General features: G+C 34.5%; 2 protein-coding genes across 2 annotated transcripts; one reads left to right on the top strand and one right to left on the bottom strand.

Moving 5' to 3' along the window:
• Nucleotides 1–13: 13 nt before the first annotated feature.
• On the bottom strand, nucleotides 14–15,075 carry LOC112058215 (zinc finger protein 91). Its single transcript, XM_024098926.2, has 6 exons — nucleotides 14,712–15,075; nucleotides 10,415–10,547; nucleotides 8,952–10,116; nucleotides 7,737–8,370; nucleotides 7,146–7,343; nucleotides 14–7,030 (listed from the first exon to the last, which is right to left on the bottom strand). The coding sequence occupies exons 1-6, from the start codon at nucleotides 14,829–14,831 to the stop codon at nucleotides 4,313–4,315; spliced, it is 4,968 nt and encodes a 1,655-aa protein (XP_023954694.2). The 5' UTR covers nucleotides 14,832–15,075; the 3' UTR covers nucleotides 14–4,312.
• A 2,534-nt stretch (nucleotides 15,076–17,609) lies between these two features.
• On the top strand, nucleotides 17,610–20,861 carry LOC112043247 (RCC1 domain-containing protein 1). Its single transcript, XM_024078572.2, has 2 exons — nucleotides 17,610–18,589; nucleotides 20,313–20,861. Exons 1-2 carry the CDS (start codon nucleotides 17,979–17,981, stop codon nucleotides 20,791–20,793), a joined length of 1,092 nt encoding a protein of 363 aa, XP_023934340.2. The 5' UTR covers nucleotides 17,610–17,978; the 3' UTR covers nucleotides 20,794–20,861.
• The last annotated feature ends 954 nt before the right edge of the window (nucleotides 20,862–21,815 follow it).

The following is a 21,815-nucleotide window of genomic DNA, read 5'->3' as shown; positions in this document are numbered from 1 at the left end:
TAAAACACTACCATATTTTGATAGGTTATTTATTGCCCAATTTTAATTTAATAATCGTATTATTCCCAATAGTAGGGGAGCCCGAGATGCTAAATTTGCAGTTACTAAAGCGTCATGGGGACCGATTGCATTTGGTAGATTAAATGATTGGATTAATAAATGGATATATACTTTTTTTGATTTTAGCGGTGGAAAAAATAACTACAGACTTTAAAGACAATTTTTAATACTTTGGCTTACTGAAATCGTCGGAAAAAATGAGCGATTCTTCAGATTATTTCACTCATAATAAGTCAAAAATTAACCACGCTCGTGGTTCGATAACAGAAATATAAGGGTTTTATTTTGTAACTTTGGAACCCTCCCATTCCATTACGTTACGCTCAAATCGTCAGGTTTTTGAAATGCACACCTTTTAGCTATCAACTCACCTACCTTATCTTAATCTGAAGGCTGGTTGAGTATTTCCGAAGTTAGTTTTTTTTTTGGTTGCCCTAAATGTACCCACCAATATTATGGGCTCATACTTGGTGGAGGTACTCAACAACGTGCAAGGTATAGTCCCTTATGTTTATCTGCCGCGCTCGAGTAACTGCAAAAATCCCCTCTTCGGCTCCCCTACTACAAAGGACACAGTGTAGACACCTTATGAGATTAGTAAATGAATTAGTTATAAATATATTTTCTAAAAATCAATATTGATCATTATTACAAAAATAAAAGAACTTTGTACTCTCTATAGACTTTGCACAGTCCGAGTCCACAGTGTCACAAATAAAATTTTCAAAAGTAACATTTTTTTTTTAATTAATTATTAGCACAGCACTAATATTTTATTATAATCACTCTTAACTACCGAAACCAAGTAATTAACATCAAAATAATGAGTTTTAACGAGACTAACTGAAAGCAAATTTTTTTTTTATTATAACTATAATTTGTATTGTATTCTTTTTATTGACTAAAAAAATACAAAAAAAAACATGGATTCGATGAGCCAAAAATATTTTTAGCTATCTCTGCTAAGTATTTAGTGCGTAATAACTCTTTTTCCATATCATGGATAAGTTTAACTGGTGGTTACACTGGGTTTAAGAAATAATACATGACAATTCACTTGGATATAGACCAATTTCAAACCTTAGGTACTTTTTTACCATTTAAGTGATCATTGTCGTATTGGTTTTTTAAAACCTCTAAAACTCACATGGCTACCAATTAGATTTCAATATCTTACGTCTAATAAGAACCGCTTCAATAGTTAATATATACATTAAACAGTAGCAAGAGTTTAGTTCTATTTATTAAATTAAATCGAAATTGGCATGGAAATAATAAAGTTGGTGTAGTTCCATAATAAATAAACATTAAAGTTAAATCATTTTAAACAATAATCACAAATTATTACACACAAAACCCCAAGCAACAATAGCTTGTTGCAAGCAGGAACATAATTCAACTTTTATTCTTATTTGGATATTAATTTGTCGATATCATAATTGACGCGAGCGCTGTAGGCACATATGTTATATTTATTATTGCTTGCAGCGACCTTTTGTCATACCATATTTTCATACTGCACGCTTAAAGATCTTAACACAGCTGAACGTGTCAATGCACGAATCAAACTATTATTGACCTTGATGCCTTTAAAATAAAGTCCAAAATTAATTAAACACATTTACTCCCATCGCATCTTGTAGACCAATGCTTTTTAAGCAAGCGAATATCCTGTGTTAAGAGTGGGGTACACAAATACTCCAGCAGGAGGGAATGAAGCCCACCATTTCCCCGTTGACAGCCCCGATTTTTTGAGAGAATCGACTCTTATTCTACGATCGCAAACGCTTCGAAAACTAGAAAAATGTATGGGAATGACATTTGCTAACTACAGGTCACGTGATCAAGATCAGTCATTCCCATACATTTTTCTAGTTTAATAACATAATCTGGATATTTATATACGAGGCCCGGGGATTTACCTGGGCTCCTGGGGTTGTATTGGCCGGTGGGCATTTGAATATTCGACTTTATTTTAACGCTAACAATGTCAATAGTGGTTTGTTAACAGGTGCGTTACGCTTACGACTCGTCACATATACGCCCCTTATAGTAGAAGATCGGAATTAGAAACGAATATTAATTATTATTGTCTATTAATGATAGTTCCGCCATATTATTGTTAAATTTTAAGCATACTTTTGATATAAAACAAGTTTCCAACAAACAGATAGGTGACGATCATTTCTAATTCGGATCTTAGACCATTACATTTAATTGCGATTGCTACAAAATATTACAATTTAAAAATAAGGTCGCAAATATTTCATTTGCGACCTTATTTTGCCTTGCTTAAGATTTAAATTGTAGTTTATTGAATTTTCATTACTACTTTGACATGATTCATTAAAAAAGAGAAATTAAAGGCTTTCTAAACTCCTTGTTAACTATATTCTCAAGATATCCGCATCGTAAGCATCGGACGCATGACACTATTTTTTCATTTTACGGTAGATTCGTACGATCAGTGCGCATCAGTGGACGCACTTGTATGACTTTTTAAACAAATACCTACTACAATTTGTTTGACGCGATCCGTCCGATCGGATACGAGTGGACGCTTACGAGTTACGACGCGGATATGTGGGCGCTTAGCATTAATGACAATTCTAGGTCGAGCACACAACACGAAAATAGGTTAATTAGGTAAATAAAATACCTACATACAGTACAATTTTTCATAAACCTAGTCTACCATTTCCATTTAATCAATGCCTATACTATAAATAGCGATCATATATAATATGGCAGCTTCCTAGCTGGTGGAATATTTGTATATATTTACACATGATTGTTCATACATAGTTGATACACAAATAAAAAAATGATAAAACTTCACATTTGTCAGCAAAGTACTACATTTTGGATCGACTTAGTATGAGATTTTTATGTGGAATTATTGAGTATCATAACACTGAAACAAAGTAAACTGGACTTTACGTTCATCAACTTTGAGTCGTATTTAGTGTGCAACTAGTCCAACGAGTTTTTTTAGGAAATAGTTAAATAAATAGTATAGATAGTATTGCAACTAGCACATCATATAATATTTGCTGACAAATGCGAATTTTAGCGGTAAAAAAGAATCGCCACGCAAACAGAACGTTTTCAAAAACCATTCTTTTGCCTCTAAACCCCAAGTTTAGTCTCTCACAAATAGAATCTGCAACTTATTCTAATGTAAATTGGAAAATTTATAATCAAATATAGCAAGGCGTACATTATAATATTTTTCGACTTCCGTTGTATCTTATTTTTCTTTGTTGATGGGTGAAGATCATTTCTAATTCGGATCTTATTTTTTTTAGTTTTATAGGAAATATTTTACCACGACAATATGTCGAAACAAAATACCAAAAGGTCTGTAGTCATGTTGTATTTAAACAACAGCTAAGAAGACGAGGCAAACCACAAAGGTGCTTGGAGGCCATTGGATCAGCTTCCACCTTCACACAGGAAATAAAACTATAAGAAATTGTAATTTAATTGTTATCAAATGTAAATTGTAATACTGTATGACTTTTTCAAAAGAGCAACTGTTGAGTTTCTTGCCGGTATCTTCTCAGCAGAACCTGCCTTCCGAACCGGTGGTAGAATCTTTACAAATAGTCAACTGACGTGTCAAAAGTGCTTGTAAACTGAGCCTACTTGAAATAAATGAATTTTGATGCATTTTGAGAGATATAATTACTCTAATACTAGTACATATCTCTCTTTAACTAATATTTTTACGTTAAACGCACTAAGAGAGAAAATCAATTATAAAAAAAATCCCATATGACCAATAAACCCTAAAACCTATCATATTCATAATCTTCACAAGCGAACAAATATTACATGTAAATGCAATTTCTAACAATGCATTACTAAAATTAAAAGTTATAATAATATTTACAATTTTAAAATACTTGTCCCAAAAATTATAAAATACCTACTTAAAATATTTGATACTTCTATACAATTATTATTTGTTTGGTAATAATGTTCGATATTTGGACCATTCAGTATATCACATGTCACAATAAACGAGGTTTTGAAAGGCTTTCCTTTGCAAAAGTATTACACATTTGTCTAATGTAGAAGGATGTTTGACATACAGTCTATTATCGATTGTTTTAAAAAAACATAAATCAATGTAGTTTTAAAGTCCTTCTTGTTGTAATAAGTTGTCTCAATACAAATGATAACACCATTGTATCAGCCTTCAGTCAATACTGCAAGATGGAAGTTTCTTCCATTCATAATATTATGATCAATCATCCTCTATAGTTATAACTGTCAAAATGTTGTCCTCGAAACCAACAGAATCTTCGTCCGTCAAAACCACAACATCATCGTCTGAGTCGTTTTTATCCTCTTTCTGTTTAAACAGTGAAAGAACATCAGATATTATGGGTGCGTGAACCATTTCGTGTAGGTTTTGCTCTTCAATGTCTATGGAGTTTTGGCTGTCCTCGTCCTGTGACGCAATATCTGGTTCGTGCTTTTGTTCCAGAGATGTGAACGGGACGGATTCGTCCACTGTTTCTATGTCGACGTCATCGTCCTCTTCTCCCTCGTAACCGTAATACTTCTCGTCGTCTTTCTCGTCTTTAGGAACGTACGTGTTGATCAGATGCAACAAGTCTTCGTCACACGTGAACACTTTATCCGGATTCGAGTCTTCTTTGTCACATTGGTGCATGGAAAATACTTTACAGGAGGTGAAATACTTTAAACATTGCAGACACTGGTTCTGCAAATGCGCGCGATAGTGGTTGTGCAGATTCGGGAAGCTTCCGTGGCACACGACGCATTCCTCCGGCATGACGGTCGCTCTGTAGTGAATCTTCTTGTTCGACTTGTGGACGCCTTTCATGTGTTTCATGAACGGCCCGTATTTCACAAACTTCTCCCCGCATTTCCGACACTTGATCGGTTTCTTCTTGTACTTTCTGCTACGATGAGAAAAGGCGTGAATGTTAAACGCGTCTATAGTCTTGAATTTGAGAGGACAGAATCGACACGATATAGACCCTGAACCCTTGTGGATCAAATCGTGTTTCTTCTTCGAATTCTTTTTAGTTAATGGTTTGAAGCAGAAGACGCACTCCTCATAAACGGTCCGCACGCCGTTGGTATTGGCTTCGGTGACTTCTTCGTCGCTGTCGACCGTACACAAATGGTTGTCGAAATCCACTTGCGAGAAGAAGTATTCGCCACATTTCTTGCATCTGTTTTCTTCGTGGTAATCCAAATGTCTGTGGAGATTGAAGAAAATTTTGTTGCAGATAGGACATTTCTCTTCAATGGATTCCTTGGGTAGCACGATCCATTCCTTCTCATCGCCGTGAACGTCTCTCAAGTGGTATATCATTTCCCGGAACGCGACAAATGTTTCGTCGCAATGTTCACATTTCGTCGGGTTGTCGACGTTGAGCTGGGCGAAGTGGTGGTTCTTGTGTTTGCGGTACAGAGTCATCGTGTTGAACTTCCTGTTGCAGTACATGCAGCCGTAGTAGCCGATGGTGCGGTGATAGATCTTGTGGGTGCTGAGAGCGTACTCGTTTTCGAACACTTTGAAGCAATAATCGCACACTATCTCCTTTTTGCCCTCGGAAGCTTCTTTGAACGTTTTAATATCGTGCTTGGTGCGCAAGTGACAGTCCAACTTCACTTGCAAGTGGAAAGCTTTGTAACATATATGGCACTTCACTTTCTTTGGGTAAATTTCAGTGTCACCGAGCAATTTCTTCCTCTCGCAGCTGAACGTCAAATGTCCTTCGAGAAACTGTGAGCCTGTGAAGTATTCGAAACAATAGTTGCATCTCAGAGAGTTGTGGTAGTCAATGTGGCGCTCGTAGTTGCCTCTGCTGGCGAGTACTTTGAAGCATATGGAGCACTGCAGCTCCTTGAGCGGCCCGTCGGGCACTCGCGGGCCGCGCTCTGCGATCCAAGTTTCGGTGATGCCGTGCGCGTCGCGCAGATGGTAGTGCAAGTCGTAGCCCCGGCCGAAAGTCTCGGAGCAGTCTTTTTGGGTACACTTCAGGGGTTCGTCAATATATTTTTGAGTCAAATGACCTTTGATATGAACCCTGTGATTTTTGAGCGAGATTGTTTTCTTTCCGCAAAATTTGCATTTGAAAAATTCCGGTTTCCTCAAATGAGATTCCTCGTGATGTTGCAATCTCCGCTCATCCAAGAAAACCTTGGCGCACAGTTTACACGAGTAGTAGATGGGAGGCGGGGCGTCGGGGTCTTCCTTGATCATTTTGCTTTCGGGGTGCGTGCGACGCAGATGTCTGATGAGATGGATCAAATCTGGGTAGTATCTCTCGCAAATGGGACATTTCACTTTATCCTTTCGGAGTTTCTCTATGCGCTTCTTGTGAGACTGGTGGTCGAAGTTGTGTCCTTTGACGTGTCTCTTGTAGTAATCCTCGACAATGTAGCCTTTTCCGCATATATGGCATTTGAAAGGTCCATTGTCGTCCTCGAAATGTGTTCTCGTGTGAAGCTCGAGCCGCCTTTTGTTAGTGAACTGCACGTTGCAGATTTCGCACTCGTGTCGCGCTCCATACAGTAGAGTCTTCGAGTTGTGCCAGCTCGTGTGGCATTTGAGAGAGTTTTCCGAATCGCAAACTTTGCCGCAGAGTTGGCAAGTGTAGGTGCCGTCGAACTTGCTCTTGTCGAGCGACAAGGGCGCGACGGTGCCCACGACGGCGGTGGCGGCGCTCTCGCCGCGCTTGAAGTGGATGGCCATGTGGGAGAGATAGACTTTGCGGTACTGGAAGACCTTTTTGCAAATAGAGCACTCGTAGTCTTTGTTCTTAAATCGCGTCTGCTTGTGGAAGTTCATGTGCGCCTGCGCGGCGCGGAGGTGCTTGCTCTTGCGGTTGCAGATGGAGCACGTGAGCAGCTTCGGATCTATGTTGGGATCCTTGTAATGTTGGCGCATATGAATTTTGTAATGACACTGGAATCGGAATATCTGCAACAATTGACAACAATTGGCTATCTCCTATGTTCCACTTGATTTTTTTATAGTTTACCAACAAAAGAACCAGAATGAAAAATAATAAATTAAAAATTATAGTTATGCTTACCTCTTTACAAACGAAGCATTCCAATTTCTTCTCAATGTTATTCCCGACATTCTTGTGCCAATTGACGTGTCTCTTGAGGGAGATCAACGTGGGCAAGGTCTTGTTGCACACGGGGCAGGTGAAACCGCTCATGTTAACGCTAGCGTCGACGGAAACCTCAAAGCCGTTGTGACTCTGAACATAGTCCAGGGGTTCCGTCTGTGAAAACAAGAAAAAGAAATTCTCTGTGAGGAAGATGTTTAGAAGAATTCCATCATAAGCTACTTATTTATCTTTAATTTAAATATTGTATTTATGTGATTAAAAGTTAAAATACATGTTTACGGGCAGTACATGCGTATCATCATCAAATCATTCAATGGACGTCCACGGCAAGATAGACCTTTTGTAGTAACATCCAAACATCACTACTCTGAATAGCCTACAATTAGCCACTCCCTATTTGCTTAACGTATTTAATGCCTGATATGTGCTTTCCGGTGTGGAGTCTCAATAGTCTGTTGAGGCTTTTTTATGAAGCCCACAGTTAACAACCATCTGAATCTGACTTAAATTATTTACATAAAACAACGTAACTACACGCCTACCCACCTTCGTCACAACGACCTCACAAAAATCCGCCACATCAGCAGCAGGCACCACGATCTTTTTACTATTGGGGGGTTGGTGCAACCGGTGCACAAACTTTATGTGATTCGCGAGCCCACTACAACTCTTAAACTGTTCGCTGCACTCTTTGCAAGTGTACAAATTCCGCGGCTTCATGTTAGCTGTTATGTGTTTCTGGTTGTGCTCGTTGATGGCGCTGACTTTCATTTCTACGTCGCAGATCAAGCAGCGGACCGAACAGTCCTTCAAGTTGATCTTCGCTCGCTTCGTTCCTGCTGTCATAGAGTGTTTCCTCCTGTGTTTTATTAACAGCTGCTTGTAAGAGAACTGCTTCTCGCATATGTCACAGGTGTTATCTCCATCGGCCTCGTCTTGACTAGATTCCAATTCTGATTCGTCTGAACGGTACGAGTTCGTAGTCTGATTCAAAAGAGCGCTGGGCTTTATGTCCGGCTTTTCGATCTTTATTTTGCCTTCCAAGTGTTTCTCTTCGTGCGACTTCAACGCCTTTTTGTATTTGAAACTTTTGTCACAGAACTTGCAACTTAAAGGCCCGCTGGGTGTATAGGAATTGTAATCCGAGTGTACCGATGCTGAATCTCCAGCAGTGCTTGCTCTAAAAGAGAGAAATCGTTTGAAAAAGTATACATACTAATGCAAACTGCTATGGATGAGTTCAAAACAGAAAACAGACTGTCTGACAATAGGGATGATGACAGTTTTTTAAATTGTATAAAAATTAAAAGTATGCTAATAGTAAAACAATTTTGTAAAAGTAACAGGGTATCTGCAATCATTACTTTGGGAGCTACAGGGATTTAAAAGGTCAGATTTGCGGCACTACCACGGATACCTGAAAAACGCCCCTAACAAAATGGTACGAATTAATGACGTCGTAGGTACATAATTATCGTTAAATTGTATGGGCGTTCTAACAAAATTATTAATATCTTTGTTAATCAAATCAAAACATGCCACATTTAATGTAAGGAAGCTAAAACTGTATGAATTTTCATCTAATTACGATAAAAGATTTTTAATAGATTTTGAAATTTTACAATCTCATTTATTTTGCAAATATCCAGACAATCTTTGCTTTTTATGTATAAATTAGCTAACATTGACCTTCTTTACCCGAATGTATCATAAAAATCAATATATTCAAAAATAATAAAATTAATAAAATTAAAATCTTACTTGGATTCAACATCATCATCCGCTACATCGTCGTCGGCTGCAGCGTCGTCCGCCGCATCATTGTCTTCTTCAACTTTATTCATGTGTGCAGCCAGGTGACTAATCAGAGCTTCCTGAGAAGGTAATTTCTTAGTACACATGCGACATTGATAAGTCTCCTGATTTGTACTATTAGAAGGTTTTTCCGCCTTTGCATCCGAGACCAACTGGTAAAAGTGCATCTTCGCGTGAAGGATGTATGACGATTTCTTATTGATGACCTTTTGGCACATAGGGCATTCGAATGTCACAGAGTCATTCTTTTTAGGACACGAAGAAAGGTGACCACTGTGAAGATAATAATCCAGAAAAGGTTCTTTGCAATAGACACACGGCACGCCTAATAAACCATTTTCATTGGATATTGAAACTCTTTCTCTTTTTAGCACAGCAGCGTGCACTATTTTCATATGTTTCTCTAGATTGTCTACTGTTTTAAATTTAGAAGCGCACATATCACAATTTATCTGTGGACTTTGGTTTGATGAAGTTGGCATTTGTGCCATGTCTATAGGCTCTAATGAAATCAGAAGCTGCTTTTGTGGAGATTTGCCACAAAACTCATAATGTCTCTTAAGCATTATTTGTAATTTGAAACTGTTTCCGCATTTATCACACTTAAATTTGGCCTTTTCTTCATTAGCTTCCCTCGTTTCTTTGCTGTCCTCTTGTTTTTTAGGCGTCTTTTCAGGGGTCGTAGCGGTTTGCGAGTTCTGCGCATTAAAGATGTTAATTTTTCTTTTGTGAGATTTCATGTGTGCACAAAGGGATTTGGATGTCCTGAAAGCTTTGGAGCACTGATTGCATTTGTGTTGCAGAGGTTCATCAGAATCAGTTTCCGCTGAATAGAATGGACTACTGTCTTCATAATCAGAGTCTGATGTTTGTGAGACTCTTGGTTTCTTCAAAGACGTGCGCAGCTCGTCGACTCTTTTCGAGCTTCCCGGTTTATAGTTGGAGCGACTGCTGGAAGACGCTTCGTCGATACTGTCCCTACTGCGTTTCCTGGTTCGGCTAACTGGAGTGACTAGACTCTCGGTAGAGGATGATGGCTTCGAAACTTCAGTTTGGGATGAGAATGCAGAGTCACTGCTCTGTCTGGTAGGCGGCGGGGTTGAACTAAATCCTATTGATATTAAAACAGTAAAAAAATATTACTACACAGAAAAGCAATTCAAAATGTCTAATTAAGAAAAAAATATTCAACTAATAAATAATTACTGTGGAGAGTCAGTATGAATAAGAATAAAAATATGAAATTGAAACACAACTAATTTAAAGAAGTATATCAGAAACATCTATATGTTTGTATTAAAACACATCATTATCGTATACATTTATATAAACATGTCAACTCCATAAAAGTAGGAAGTATAAAAGCATGTTGAAATTGGCGGTTTTGCAAAGTAATAAAAAAAGCATACCTGGAGGAGGAACATAGTTCCGTCTGAGCTCTTGGTCAGAGCGCTCGCACTGCTGTTTGAAGATATGTGCACTACTCAACTTCTGAATGCATTCGCTGCAAATCTTATCTGGAAGTCCGTCGCCATCGCATATCTGATAAACACCACATCAATATATGAATAATGATCCATCTATAGATGAAGTCACACAAATTTCATTTGTTTTTTTTAGACTCAAACCAAAACTGATATTACAATATATTTTGAAATTTCACACCTACTAATAACAAATTAAAGCAACAGTTCAGCAATTAGTTTAGTGTCCATTAAAATATTAAACATTCATATTTTTGCTATATCAATGAATGTAGAAACAATTGATATTAATAGATAACGTCACAAAACTGAGGAAACCTCTTCCACTCCTTATCATGTCACACTTTGATATTCCCTTAACATGTGATGTAATTTATAGGTAATGTATTAATGTAAATGTCACAGTTTGATTTTAGATTCAGATTGTAAAAACCGTTAGTTTATAATCTCACTTGTAATATTATAATCTACCGTAAAATTGTGAACTGATTACAATTTAACATGTTATTTTTCGGTATAATATAATCTATTAAGCGAAGGAAACCCAATTAATTATAATAATACTAATTGTAAAAAAGAAGTTATAAAGTTAGGTTCAAACATTTGAAAAATAAAGATATCCCTATATCAGACAAGTCTAAGTATTCAAAACCTGCATCTTGCCATGCTTAACCTATGGTTGCCAAACTTTTGGTCTGACCGAGAAAAATATTATGAAACTGAAAACATGCCAAAATAATCTAAAAATAAGCATGCTTCAAATAAAAATCAAGACAAAGACAGACTCTCCACTATCCGAAGCATGACCAAGGTCAGAGATGTGGCAGTAACAATTAAGAAGCTTAAGTGGAATTGGACAGGACACTTCATGCAGGATAAAAGAGATAAGTGGACCAGGGATGTGATGGAGTGGTATCCTAGGATAGGAAAAAGGAAAAGAGTTCACCCCTGCTAAAGATGGGAGGATGACCTAAGAAAGACAGCAGGAGGCATATGGAGAAAGAAAGCAAGAGAGAGAACTATGGAAGTGTCTGGAGGAGGCCTATGCCCGAGGGCAAGCTGAAGAAAGTACAATCAATGTCAATGATACATTACAATAATATTATGTAATAAAAATCAGTAAATAAAAAAGGCTTTTATTATTATGTAAAATTATTAAGAATACTAAAAAGTAGTTCAACTATATAGAATTACCCTATCATTTAACTTATCAAAAAATAATTAAAGAAACAAAAAAACCCGACTGCATAAAATATAAAAAACTAAAGAGAAAAAAAAACAAGCTCAATCCAGAAGTGTACAAAGCAATTAGAAAACAGTCGGGAACAATATTGGAAAGAATGATTTTAGTCCAATTTTAGTCTACATTGTTTAATAGGTTTTTTATTTCTTTAATTATTTTATTTATTTCACACATTTTCAGACAGACAGTGAATTTCGGATTTATTTGTTACATGTTACAAAATACAATAATGTATACGACATATGTACCACCAACATTAAGTAAATATTCAAAAATTTCTACTGAACCCTTGGTGCTCACACTTGTCCCATTTTTATAATCAATATATTTAATTTAGTCTTTTAGGTGATTTATATTCATTCACTTCATAAACCTGCGCGCACCTACAGTCATCAGCCTTACCTATTTTGTATAGATCAATAATAAATAACGTTTTTCTAATCGTAATTCTTTTTAACATGGCTATGATATACCATTTTAAAATCCTCAAGAAAAGTCATGTAATTTGATACCCATATTACAATATTCTAAAAAAAATTTATTCCACCCCAAGTTTAATTCCATCTATCTAAGAACACTTGGTTTATCAAGACAAATCTAACGATATCTTAATTATGTTTGGAAAATATCAGGTAATAAAGAATATTACATAGTTACATACATACATACATACATACATACAAGATATGCACTAAATACATAACCCTTCTTGCAGTCTGGTAAAAAGACAATTACACCAATATGTAGTTAATTTTAATTAAAATCCTACACATACAACATCACATAATAATTATAATTAGTGTTTATATCAAAAAGAATTTGACAAAAATGTAAGATAAATGAACAAAAATGTAGATATTTACTTCGACTATCAATAAAGTAAGTGTTAATAAAGGAAATAATGTAGAAATGTATACAAATCATCTTAAATATAAAGGATAAAGATCTAGAACACAAACAAAAAAAAACCATTGTTATTAAACAGAAAATAGTTTAAATTTCAGTTAAATATAAGAAAACACTAAAAGTGTTGATAATGAACCTACGGATCAAATAACACAAAGGTCATGTACACTCAAGGTCACATAAACAAGCAGCAACTAAAAATCAGATTTAAAAACTGTTAAGAATTTATTACATTTTATATTCAATGCATTTATTACATTAGATACTTTACATTCTTCTGCTTCTGTATTTAAAGTAATTGCACTGTACTGTAAACTCATTAATTAAATTAATAATAATTCATCTTTTGTTGGTATTCATACAATGTAGCAATTTTGTTAATCACAATCACACCAAAGATAATTATAAGTGATTGGTATAATGTATATTTATTACTTATTCTTCTTCTTAAAGTCATCCTGTAGATGGGTAATGACAGAAACCAAATATTAAATAAACATTCCTATGTCACTACAAAGAGAAAGTTGGTGTTTCAAAAGTGCTTGTAAATAAGAATTAAGAATGTAAGCTTACATAGAATAAATAAATATAGAATTTTTGAATTTTGAATAATCCTAAATAGTAACAAAATTTATTAAATACACTTACAATATAATAGACCCACCAACAAAAGTTTGCTTGCTTGAAGATTTTAAAATAAAAACATCCCTACACAAACATATTGTTGGAGAAACAACAAACAAGTACTTGAAATATTTTATTGCGGTACTATAATCTCCACACAACAAAATAAAACATGGTACATAAAAGAAGAATCTAACACAGAATGTAATGGAGATTTTAATGTAACAGAACAACCTTCAGTGAGAGAATTGCTTTCATTAGCACAAAATGGTGCAACAATAAAAATATACAAGCAATAATTTATTTGAATATAATAAAAATAAAAAGTATGTTCTAACAGATTATTTTAAATTAGTTGGTAATGTTACATCAAACACTAAAGCAAAACAACTAAAGTAGCTGCATACAAAATTACATTTCATTATCCAACTTCTATTATTTTGTTGTTTGGTTGGACTGTTTTAAATATGTTTTACTTCTTGTATATCTAATGATAATGATGTACATTCTAAGAATGCATTTGAGAACAATGAATTAGCTGATAACAATAAATAAATGAATTAGTTACTAAAATGTTGCTAACAAAATGAAAATTTGAAAAATTAAATACTTTTATGGTCTTTTCTAAGGTTTTCCACACTTGTCTATAGGATTTTATTAATTAAAAGATCTATTTCATGATGTGAATGTTAAAATAGTATTAACTACTATTTCTCCAAAACTATGTAATAATTAATTAATGTAAGTCAAGTAATTAAACAAAGATGAAAATATTAATGTTGAGCAGGTCACAAGATTATTATTCTGTAACATATTTAACATCATTAGAGATTAAACCAATCAAAAGAAATTACTGAATTTCAAGTTCAAGTTTAAGAATTAAGGAGAAAAATAATATGGTATGAATCAGCATTTATTAGAATTGTATGACTACTTTACAGTTCTAATAATAAGTACATCTATTAAAAAGATTACACTGGCAGATGGTTTTTCTATTTTTGAAATTTACCTCCAAAAAAGAACATTGTTATCAGCTGTTATACCTTAATTAGAATTAAATGTTTATATATCTAATAAGCATTCAATTGATGTATATTGAAAATTTTAAAATCAAAACATGCAATATTAAAGCTTGTTGATAAATTTATTAATCTCTGAAGTAGGTACATATTTATATTCACAAATTCAATGACAATCTGGAATCTGTAAGTTGCTTGTACAACTACAGATGGAAATGAAAAATGATCATTTTGATGAAAATGATCTTTTTCTACTTTTAAGAATGAAATATAATCATGATAACACTAATTAGCAACTTAAAATAAAAGGATGTGAAATAGAAACTCATTTGAAAACGGAAAACGATATGATGACTTTGCTCATACAATAAAGTTGACCGCAAGTTTCCAGTTATTGTGTTATCGGGGAGACATTATCTTCAATACTTACTTTCACCCGCGCGCATTCCATAACCATTTCGGCAAGCTGCATATTGTTGTCCACCGTAAAGATGGAATAGAAGTCGCCCAGTTTGAGGCAAAGCCTGCATTTTCCAAGCTTGAGAGCCATATTGATTTGTCCACAAAAACCTTCATTTCACAACTAACTCATTGCTTAACGCCGTGTTAGTTCATCTACATTAATATTTTTTTTGATAAAGCTATTACCGGTTACGTAAAATTCTGCTAAGTTTATGATGTTATTATCAAAGATATCAACTGTTACGAAAATATTAAATAAGTACCCGAACCGGCTTCCGCCATTTTCAAGAATTTATCAAGTGGACAGTGGAGGAGTAAGAGCAGAACAGACAATGGAAAGAAAGCGAGAGCGAAACAGAAACAGCAACGACCTCAAAGTTGCCACTATAATTCATAGGTATTCTTATTTATTTATATATTTTTAATTCTTATCAAATGAGATTTTAGGAGTTATTATTTTATAGCGTGCCCCGTAAATATTGCGACATACTATACAGGTTGATAGCTGACATCAAGGCTTAATAAAATAACGCTAATAATTTATTGTTAGCCCAAATTTTGAGGTTTTTAAGTTTTATTGGCTTTTGTAAAAAATACAAAAAACCCTACTTTCAGTGCAGTTTAGTCGTACCATGTGCTGAAAATTTAAGCTTTTGATTTTAAACTTACTAATTAATTTTAATAGTTGTTTCAGTCACAGCCTTGGTTTTTTTTTCTTTTACATGGTGAATATTTTCCAAAAGACGGGCCTAACTACTTTTTTATGTTTAACGATTTTTATTGTATGCACTTTTAACGACCACGTTGAAATTTGCATGTTTTGAACTAGATGTACAACTTTGCCTAGTACGTTTTTTTTTCAACGTAACCGTTAAAAGTACATGCAATAAAATCGTTAAATATAAAAAGCCCTTTATCCTCATAAACTCACAAACTACCTCTATAAAATATTTTAGAGGTAGGGAAGAAATAAGTCACTTGTTTCAAAGCGAAGCGAATATATAAAAGCTCTAATGTAACGAAGTTTCACTTTGTTACATTAGAGCTTTTATATATACAAAAACACTAGTTTTTGTTTTATTTAAAAATACCAAATAGTTATGATTTTACATGCATTCAAAGTTCGCATAAATATCGACTCCCGCGAAGAGTCGCGATATTGTGCGTGACCTCATCGTACAACACTTGCCTGGCCCGTTCAGTCAATTTCATATTTACGAATTAATGTCCCGTATATTAATTTACCATTATTCAAAGTATTAGTTCGTCAGTAGCTAAGGCAGAAGTACAAAATTGCCTGAACGGGCCGTGCAAGTGTAGTACGATGACGTCACGCACATTAAACGCAAGCTCTCGCCGCGTGCACACTTTAAAATCCCATCTGTTGAGAACTAATTAACGTATCGAAATAATTCTTTCACGAGATTTTTTATTTTCAATGGATAATACAGAAAGTTAAACATTTGAAAATCATGAGCATTCTCCGTTATAAAATCGTCTAAAACTGTTTTTGACCATTTTTTATGTCTTTTCATTAAGCTTTTAATTACACAAACCAGCATTTTTAATGAGTTTGGTTCTTCTTCTTGATCTTTGACAGTGGGATAACTTCTAACGTGACAGTCTGAATATAATTCGTCTGAGACATTGGTGTAATCTGTGCACTGGAAAGGCTCAAAAGAGCTAGACCGCGGAGCCGTAAAGCCAGTCTTTTAAAGTAAATTATGACAATGACAAATGACAAGTTCGCATTAGAGGTGAGTCGTACTCGCTAAAACGCGTACTGAGTATTACGAGTACGAGTACGCCGAGAGACGCGCTCCAAAGACTAGCTCCACGAGTATTTAGAAGTACGAGCCATTAGGACCTATAGAATAGATACGTACTCCTAAATACTCAGTGGCCAGCGATTTTACATCATATTATCTGATAGTAGCGTACATTAACTTCAACCGAGTTCTACAAAGTCATTTGGACTAGTGGTATGTACGCAAGGTACGATAAACTAAGAATCCTGAGTTCGATCCCGGGTAACAGAAAATCATTTTTGTCTTTTTATTTTGTTTTTCTCAATTGGTTTCTTCAACTATTTTTGGTTTTTGTAATCCACAAAAAAAAAATTTGCAAAATAAAATATTTCAGTCATTAATTTCAAAACTTCAATTGAATTTTATTATTTAGTTATTTCTTTTAATATTACCTCATGATACTGTCGGGTTACATTAACTTGTTACTTTAGCGGATATATAATCATACTAAAACAAATAAACATTATGTTTTCAAAATAAGGATTAAAATCAGGGACTCCAAATATTGGTGTATTGAGTATTAAGTGTTTACTGCGTTGAAAAATCGGTTTTATGTTTAATAGGGTAAAGACAATTTTTCTTCGGCAATGGGACGGTGACGTCCCATTGCCGTTCGTTTAAGAATGTGTGAGTGATCACACATTCTTAAACGAACGCGTCCGGGAACGCGTCTCGCGATGTTTTGACTGCTGGAGTATGAAGTGTTTATTGCGTTGAAAAGCCGGTCTTATGTCTAGACAACAAAGTCTATTTTCTTTCGGCATTGATAGAAGTCTCTCACTCACACATTACTAATCGAACGCGTCTCTGAACACGTCCCGCATTGGTTCGACCGTTAGAGTATTTGCGAGTATTGGACTCGCACTCTGTTGACGTCTTGCGCTCCTCGGTACTCGGTACTTCTAAATACGCTTAATACGTGTTTATGTCCCTGCTCCGTACTCGTACGCCATACGTCTTCCAACAAACCTAGTGTTAAGACCTGCTCCAGTATATACGCCTCACCTCTGTTCGCATTTCGCGTTTCGCATTCGCATGTGTCGCATTCTAATCTGTGCAATTTGTCGTCTGTGGTGCAAGTTATTGTTTTGGTCTATTATTTTGATTTTTGAAAAAATAAAAGATAAATGAATGTGGATAAAATAAATTGTTTTGAATTTTGCATTATTTTTTATGATTAAGATTTTATGAATTTTTAAAAGTAAAAGCAATATATGTTTAAGTATATTTTTTTTATGATTGCCAAGACCACCATTTAAGTTTTATTATTTAAAAAATATATTTTCAGTTACAATTTTGGTGAAAAATAGTGATCCGTGGGTGAAAAGAGCTGCTCTGCAAGAAAAATACACCCACGTTGTTTTGTAGAACAATAATATTATAATAAAATACTATGAACAGTATTTTACATTGGATATTTAAATAAAATGTACTATGTTACTGGAACTAATTTGTATGGGCAGTGGATAAAGGATGCAAATAATAAAAGCTTATTTGAAAGTTTCCAACCACTTGAAAAGGAAAACGAAAAAGATATTGATTTAACTCGGGCAAAACTAGTGACGTCGTGCTGGTCATATAACATTTTTCAAATCGACGATACATTTATTTTAGTGGGAGCCTGGAAAGGTGTAGATAATCAAGTAATCAAAGTGCCCAATCAAAGCAAGACATCAAAACAATCAAATTTTCTGATAGCAGGCAATGATTATATGTTAATATTAGCAGAGAAAGTGACTAGAACTATTTGGTTTTATGACTTTAAAACTGAACAATTCAAAAGGGTGAATATTACTGAGCAGCCCATTTTGGAGAATGAGGTCAAGAAATTAAGGACAAGTGATGACATTATAAAGGTTGTGGCTACAAACAATGTTTACATTTATTTGACGTCAGAGGGGAATGTTTACACAGGGTCAGTACCCAGCTACCTGGACACACGCCACTGTTTTGGCAAAGTAATTGACGTTGAATGTGGATATGAACATTATTTACTTCTCACTGACAAAGGCAGAGTTTATACATGGGGAAATGGACGGTATGATTTTTTTTTCATAAATTACAAACTCCTTAATAGGCCATTAAAGCGCCAAACTCAATAAAATCAATGTTATAGGTTCCCTACTAGTTGGATTAATATTACACTATTGTAACACAAAGTTTGTGAGGAAGACCTTTATCAGAAGAGTTTTGACTATCTTTATCTGATGGGAAGGGGAATTGGGCTATTTAAACAAAACATGACAAAATAGTTTTTTTTTTTAAATTTAAAAGTTCCTACAATACTAATTTAATGATTGTTGCTTAAAATATTATAATTCTTAAACTAAGATAAAAGTAAGGAATAATGGTGACAATAATTACTCGAAAACATAAAATTAAATTTTTGAAGAAGAAGAAGTGCCTTGTTCTGAGAATAGCCCACAACAAACTCAGTCAGGTTTTTTCTTTTTTAGTTTATCATTATTTAACAATAGATATATAAATAGCCAGTAAATTGCAAAGCTTTTTTGGTTGTTTTCATTAACACTATAACACGACTTTTCTATAAGCTTTTGTTTGATAAAAACTTTCAACTTGCCCATGGTTTGTTGTGGCAGTTTTTATAAAAACGTATGCAATTGCCCTTCTAAGAATTACTAATTTTTTGTAACCCAGTGTGCTGTGCTACAATTATATTTTTATTTCTAACATTAATATTATTACAATCACATCTTCTTTTAAAATTGCCTGAGCTTTTATGGACATACACTAAATTCTCAAATATATACTGACTATGCACAGTAATAGTCTGAAATATACACAGAAAAATGTATTCTCTGGAATTCATATCTCTCATTTTTAGTTTTGAATACTGTAGCTGTACCCGGGGCATGTCTAAACAAACACACCTATAGTGTAAAAATATAGCACACTAACAAACTCCTTACATACTTGGAAATTATGATGTTGACAGTTAACCCCTTAGTCATTCTATTGCTAAAGCGTTAGCTTTCGTCGTTATCAACCCATATTCGGCTCACTGCTGAGCTCGAGTCTTTTCTCAGAATGAGAGGGGTTAGGTCAATAGTCCACCACGCTGGCCCAATGCAGATTGGCAGATTTCACACACGCAGAGAATTAAGAAAATTCTGGTGTGCAGGTTTCCTCACGATGTTTTCCTTCACCGTTTGAGACACGTGATATATAATTTCTTAAAATGCACACAACTGAAAAGTTGGAGGTGCATGCCCGGGACCAGATTCGAACCCACACCCTCCGGAATCAGAGGCAGAGGTCATATCCACTGGGCTATCACGGCTCTTATAATACCTTAACAGTGAGACTGTTAAAAATAGATCTTATTGATTTATTTTTAAAATTTTAATTATTTTTGATAGACTACCATAGAATACAAAAAAAATATAAAATAAAAAAAAAATCAGTTTCAAAATGGCCCAAGTTTTGTAAATTTCCATGAAATCAGAAGTAGTAGATTAATATTGAATTCTTTTATACCCTAGGAATCTATACTATCTATAGTAATATTATAAAGCTGAAGAGTTTGTTTGATTAAACGCGCTAATCTCAGGAACTACTGGTCTGATTTGAATAATTCTTTTAGTGTTAGATAGCCCATTTATTGAGGAAGGCTATAGGCTATATATTATCCCCATATACCTACGGAAATGGGAACCACGTGGGTTAAATCTTATATATTATACATTTTTACTTAATAATTATTTATGATAAATCTATAAAAAAAATTTTTGGATTTCCAGGAGATTGCAACTTGGTCATGGTGATTTGATAAATTTGGAAACCCCAACTGAAGTTGAAGCATTGGCAGGAATCAAAATAACTAAAATAAGGGCTGGTGGCTGGCATTCACTAGCCTTAAGTGAATATGGGGATTTATATGTATGGGGCTGGAATGATACAGGTCAGTTAGGTATGAACAAGAACGGCCTAGACAATGTAGAAACCAAAAAGAATTATGCTACACCCACACTTGTTGATATCTGTGATGTTAATGGAGAAGTTGATATACTGATAAAGGATATAGCCTGTGGCACAAGACATTCTGCTATTTTGCTCCAGGATGGCACAGTGTGGACTACTGGGTGGAATAAGTACGGCCAACTGGGATTTTCTCCCCAGCAATATGAAAAATTGGATTGCTTTACAAAGTCATTTTACAGCCCAAATATTTCAAGTCTTATAGGTGGATCTTGGAATACCGTAGTTGAAGTGTGTATGTAAATTGTAATCTCAGAATACTTACTCTTTACCTATATGAGATTCTGTCAGTAAAGTAAACATTTACATTACATTGATTTTTTATTTATGTTTTCCTCTACTATAGCTACCAAAGCACTGTGACTCCTCAGGAGAACCATTAATTCTTTAAACCAAATGTGAAAGATCATAAAATTTTGATTGTGGATCAACCTTAAAAGGATTAAGATAAACGATATTCTCGCGGGATATTTTAGTAATAGTACAACATTTATTATTTTGGTGTCTTACCACAGTAGTTTAGTTTAGAAGATTCACTCCGACTACACACTAAATAACGTCTCTCGTTAGAATACAATACAGTGCAATTTAGTTTCAACAAAAATATTCACAAAATAATGATAAAATAATAATAAATTAAAGATTCGCGGTTCGTAGGTACTTCCACAGATTAATAGATAACGTAGTACGTACCACAGACCGTGCCAAGTGTTTTCAGAAATCATAGATACCATAGACAAAAATGTTAAAGATATTTAAATTCCTTTGACACTTAGACCCATAGATTTACGATTCGGTACAATGCTTAGATCATTTATAACTGGTGTAAGCTTTGACACCTATTTATAATTCATTAAACTACACCAATGAAGAAAGAGTAAGGAGGAAGGGTCCTAAGTTGTCTATATAATTTTTATACAAGTGCGATGGAAATATGAACCTTACGAGTAAAAATATGTTTGTCTCATTCTCACCTACGTTGTTTTTAAAATGCTTTAAAGAATAACATAATGTCAAACAGTTATATGTATCTTTCAAAATCATTCATATTATTACAAAGCTCCGCCTTGAAGCACGTAGGCACCATTTAAAGGAATCATTTACGTCCTGTGAAACTTTTAGTCCATCTAATTGTTTTTGACGTATTCTTTTATTTGATATTGTTCTTGAAATCAGATCGTTTTTATGGTGATTCTTGTGATTCTACTTTCAGAAAGTGCAAACTTAAATATATTTGTTGGTAGATAGGTATTAACGCAGAATAA

The sequence above is a fragment of the Bicyclus anynana genome, chromosome 4 (assembly GCF_947172395.1).
Source record: "Bicyclus anynana chromosome 4, ilBicAnyn1.1, whole genome shotgun sequence".
NCBI classification, from domain to species: Eukaryota; Metazoa; Arthropoda; class Insecta; order Lepidoptera; family Nymphalidae; genus Bicyclus; species Bicyclus anynana.
The sequence above is the reverse complement of the archived record's forward strand: the minus strand, read 5'-3'. Positions and strand labels throughout refer to the sequence as shown.